Source organism: Atta cephalotes (genome assembly GCF_000143395.1).
Source record: "Atta cephalotes unplaced genomic scaffold scaffold00048, whole genome shotgun sequence".
NCBI lineage: Eukaryota > Metazoa > Arthropoda > Insecta > Hymenoptera > Formicidae > Atta > Atta cephalotes.
In genome coordinates this window covers 347,610-353,002 of record NW_012130112.1, presented here as the reverse complement: position 1 = coordinate 353,002, position 5,393 = coordinate 347,610, and the positions used below count along the sequence as shown (strand labels likewise).

The following is a 5,393-nucleotide window of genomic DNA, read 5'->3' as shown; positions in this document are numbered from 1 at the left end:
CTACTACACTACCTACCTTTACCACCCGTTCGTCGGTCGTTCGTCGTACGGTACTACGTAGTAACTATATATATATATATATATATATATATATATATATATATATATATATATATATATATTAGGTGTGGTTACATCTAACGGGAAAAACGCCACGAACTTTTTCCCATACCTAATATATAGAATGATATATGTATAAACTGTTGAATTTATTTATTTTTTCTTAATTTTAAAATTTATTCTTAAAAAAAAGAAGTCCAGACTTTTTGCTTGCAATGAGGTATAAGATATGCATGAGATTTATATTGGGTTGTCCGGAAAGTTCGTGCCGCAAAAGATTTAAATTTAATAAATTAAAAATTTAAATCTGCGTTTCAATTTTCCTTCAAAATCGGTATATAGTCCGTATGTCAACTATAGTTCCAATAAAAGAATATTTAAATATCAAAAGTCTTTATTTCACATGCGACGTAACGAACTGAAAAAAAGGACAAGGAACATTTGAAGAATAATGTAAATGAACATATTGTGAACTGTATAATCAATCGGTTTTACATAATTACTTGATCTTCGCGTCAAAAAATTGGTGATCTTGTAAGTATGCATATGCATAACACGTGTTCAGTTCATTCGTTTTATTAAGCATAAAAAATATCGTTTCAATCAAGATTTATTTTCTTAATAATCTGCTATGGCTCTTTCCAATATATTAGATGTAGTAAAAAGAAATCCATTATTTTTCCATTCAATTTCATGCAAAAATAATGGATTTCTTTTTACTACACTTAATATACACTTGAAAAGTTAATCATCATAATTTTTGTTTTTTGTTACGTTTCTTCATGTAAACATGCTTTATGATTAATAGCATGATTGTATTCATAAATAACTATGATTCATCAAAGACAATGATTTCACAATTTTAGCTACGATTACATAAAATGTTTACTTACACATACACTACAAAGTCCAGCTTTTTACAACATATCGTTTCAACATATCATTTAAATAAATTCTTATGCAAATATACAATAATTGTTATTTCAATTCGAATTGCATATGACGTCTGTTTTTTTTATTTGTATGAATTTACCTATTTTTCCAAAATGATCCGAGATTAAGCAATAGTTAGAAAATACATGTCTTCCAAAAATCTCTCAAAAATCATCTTTTAGGAGAGCATTTATCGCTAAAAGTTATGCGTTAAGAATTAGCGCAAATTAAATCCAATTTCGCGCTCTTTTAAAATTGATGAAACAATCAATTTCAGACTGGATTGTTCTATCATTCGATAAATCTCAGCTTACTTGTTTTCTCGCTTTCGTTCTCTTTCTTCCCTTATTTCTTTTATTAAATAAATAATAAGCAGGGATGTTTTTAACATCGGTACAATTGATGCGACGTACCAACGGACCTCAGAATCCGTGGGCTCTCGTAAGCTTCAGGATCTGCGGCTTCCTGTAGATTTCGATGCGTAATAAACATTTATGAAATTTTTACTGCAATATTACAAATTTATGCTGTATGTAAGAATTGTTTTAAATTAATAGTAATGCCTGGACTTTCTCTCAATTTTATCTTTGCACCGAATCTTTAGCAGCCTTAAAAACACCACTGATTGTAAGTAGTTTATTCAAAGGTAGAATAATCGGCCTTCAAAACAGCAAAACCAACTTAAGGAAAATTGATAAAACAATTAGTTTTAGCAGAGCGTAAAATTTAAATTAGGATTTAGTTTGCACTTCTCACGATTTTTTATCGTGTATTCTCTTAATAATTTTGATAATTTTACAAAGCTACCGACAGATATGCGTTACAATTCTCTGTCTTTTATTTATTATCTACCTAATTATTGAAAATATATCTTGAAAAAAAAAGTAAGATATATAAAATAAGTAAATACAGATATCTAAAGTACAAATCGACATGAAATAATATAGTTGCAAAAAGATATTGTATATTATATTATACATACACACACAACTTATAAACACATATAACTTATAAACAAATGTTACTTTAATTATTAGAAACACTAAATTTGACGTGATAATCAAATATTTTACGTAATTTTATAACATAATGGCGTGGAAAAGGCCAACGTACATACAGTTCTATAAAAATAACAAGATCAAATCAGCAGAATTGGAAGAATCAAATTGGAAAGTCATTTTAAGGAAAAAAATATAAAATATTAACTTTTCAATGGTAAAAATTAGTACAAATTCAATTGTGTTAATTTTTGCCCTTGTGTTATTTATTTTTATGATCCTGCCAGCTTAAATCTTAAAGTAGCATCACTATTTTCTTGGAAATGACACATAATATAGAATTGTTTTTGGCAGTACAAAATAGTACAAATTCAATCGTATTGATTATATTTTTGATCTTACTGATATATTTTTTTTTATTTTGAATTGGTTCTGCCAGCTTAATATTAAGCTAGCAGCGCCACAACTTTTTTCGAAATGGTATACGATACAAAATTATCATTAATGGTATAATTTAGTACAAAATGAGTACTAAAAATTCTGATAGGTCCGATTTGATCCTGCTGATTTGGCCCTGCTAGCTTTATAGAACTAACGTATATCTGTAAACAATGATTTAATGGGGAACATTTATTTGCGACAGTTTTCTCCTTTTATTTAAATCTTAACATAGATAAAAAAAATGAGATAAATAATTCCAATTATAGCTCTAAAATATTCTATTTATAATAAATGTGTGACCAAATAAGAAATTGTTTCAATTTGAAAGCATTAAACGATATTAATTTACAAGTGAGCAATTGAAAGATATTTTTGCGTGTATACGCGTTTTTTCTATCATACTTCAATATATATTCAATGCATAATTCGTGCGTCACACGTTCAACAAGACAAGTTTTTTAACATCCTAGATTTCGCGAACGGATTACTATGTGTCGTAATCCTCGTCAATATTGGCGGTGCGAGCAAAGTTTGACGTTGGCTGATCGCTCACACTCGGGTTAAGCTCCGTATAAAAATTTGGTCGACTAATTTGGAAGGCCGTAGGTACAGACATGTGGAATTCCGGAATTTGCGAGTGCCCGCCCACTGTCGTCGCGGCCCTTTGATTAGCGGGATTCAAATTGCTCGAAATTATGCTCGATCCATTATCTCTTGTGCTCTTGTGGTTTACATTCATTTCGGTGCTAACTGGTAATCCCAGATACTTTTGATATCTAGAGAAATACGCATCGTGATTGTTGGAAAAATTCTTATACGGGCAAATCAAACACAGAGACTCACTCTAACGGATCGAAATGCTGCATCATCGTCGAACACGCGGTGGCTGTATTTGGCGTATTGCTTTGCGATGTTTCTGGTGACATAGGTACTTCGTCATCAGGTCCCGACACATCAGGTAGAGATTTTACTAGATCTTTTAGAAAGTCGAATCGGCTTTCCGATAGGATACACTGTTTCCTATAAACAATAAGCTACAGCAGATGCTATGCAAAATTCTTTTACTTCAAGTATTTGTAATTAAAATTGTTTTTTCATCAGCTCACCAAGGGTCATATTCATAGTCGTGATTCAACTTGATATCCAATTTGAACTAGGTTTCAGACTTTCATTTGAAAAACACTTCTCTAATCACGTTTTAATAAATCTGATTGGTTCAAACTTTGGCTCAAACTTAGCTTGTCTGTGGGCCTACTCTGTAACTTTTAACGGTAATTCGGTATCATTATATTTGTCGATGCGCAGTTTTTTCACCATGTAAAATACCTGTGCAATAACATCCCAGCCAGTAAAATCGTTGTTAAAAAGTTACAGAATAAACCCCTACTGAAATGAGGATCAATTGTGGATCGATCTACGACTATGAATACAGATCCAAGAGATATACATATTATTCATAAAAGAATACAGACATATTATCCGTATTCACAGTCAGACCTTATATTTAAGGCTTCCTTAAAGATGCTCAGTAACCAATAAAGTAATTCTCAGAGCATCTGAAGATAAACTTAAGGAAGCCTTAAATATAGGGCCTGACTATGAATACAGGCAATAGAGAAACATTTATTGTATCGTATGCATTGTGAACAATATTTTAGAAATACAGCATCATAAATATAACATCTATTTGTTACAATGACAAAAACTTAAAAAATAAATGAAAATCAACCGATAAAAAAAATTTTCCAAAACAGTAAGTTTGAATGTTTTAATTCATTTCATTAAAATTTATATTTTTAAATATAATATTTTGTTGTATAATATTTTGTTGTAATAATTGATTGTAGAAAAATAAAAGTTCTCTTTTCTTTGCAAATAATTAAAAAATAATTGTTGAGTTATTACTGCAGTAAATGAGCGATAAGGCAAACTTTGACAAGTTGGACAATGATATTGCTGTTTACTCACATATGAGATGGACTTAGAGTCTTGGCATTTTTGGCACTCGTGATCTGCATGGTCTTGGTTAATAAGGAGTGCACAAATAGTTCTAAGGTCCTAGGTAAGCTCCATTAAGGAATAATCCAACTCTGACAAACATGGTAAATAAAGCTAATATATTCTCTATTGTTATCTCAAATCTATGAGAATTCATGCTCACGAGAGAAAGAAAATAAATGAATTGTTATTTATTAAACAATATATCCTTCAAAAATACCCTCAAAGATAAAGAATATTATTAAGAAGATATAAGAAAAATATCAAAGTATTCCTTAATCAATACTGTCAGGGTACTCCGATCTAGGGCTTTCTTGAGTTTCTTAGAAAATTATTCTGCAACTCTCTTTTATAATATTTCTATATTTGGCCCACATATTTTGCAGTTAGGCCAGCCTGATAACGTTTATCATGTCACTGATGGCTTTTCATTTCAAAATCTTCAGGTTCTCTGATTTTCTTCTGTCAACAATGTATTTTACTATACCTTGCATGTTTTATGCATATTTTAGGTAATATAATTCTTTTTCTAAAACTCTCATCGCCTAAGCAAATCTAATCCCACTTTTCAAAGCTGTAGACAATAGAGAAAAATATCAGGATATTGCTCTAGGATATTGCTAAAATTCAAAATCTGTTGAGGTAAAAGATCTCTTTTTTTTCCTTCTCCAGCAACCACTCTGTTAACCAACTGTCTCTTTTTGATATTTCTGTTTCACCTATTATATCGTACAATGTTATATAGTATTACCTTTGATGGCTTTGACATATGGATACAAACACTGTCACAGCCAAGGTGCAAAATACACAAGAGAGAGAGAGAGAGAGAGAGAGAGAGAGAGAGAGAGAGAGAGAGAGAGAGAGTAGAAGTAAGTAAGTAGTAGTAGTAGTAGTAGTAGTACGTACGTCGTCGTCGGTCCGGTACCGTTACCTTACCCTACCTACCTACTCTCGTGTCGTCGT

General features: G+C 30.9%; 1 protein-coding gene across 1 annotated transcript in view; it reads right to left on the bottom strand.

Annotated features, from left to right (window-relative positions):
• Positions 1-2,919: 2,919 nt before the first annotated feature.
• Positions 2,920-5,393, bottom strand: part of LOC105622672 — a 3,006-nt gene continuing 532 nt past the window's right edge. The window contains exons 3-5 of the mRNA XM_012204085.1: positions 4,401-4,494; positions 3,276-3,452; positions 2,920-3,208 (exon numbers count right to left, since the gene is read on the bottom strand). Coding sequence (XP_012059475.1) covers positions 2,920-3,208; positions 3,276-3,452; positions 4,401-4,494 — 560 coding nt within the window. The remainder of the gene's footprint in view (positions 3,209-3,275; positions 3,453-4,400; positions 4,495-5,393) is intronic.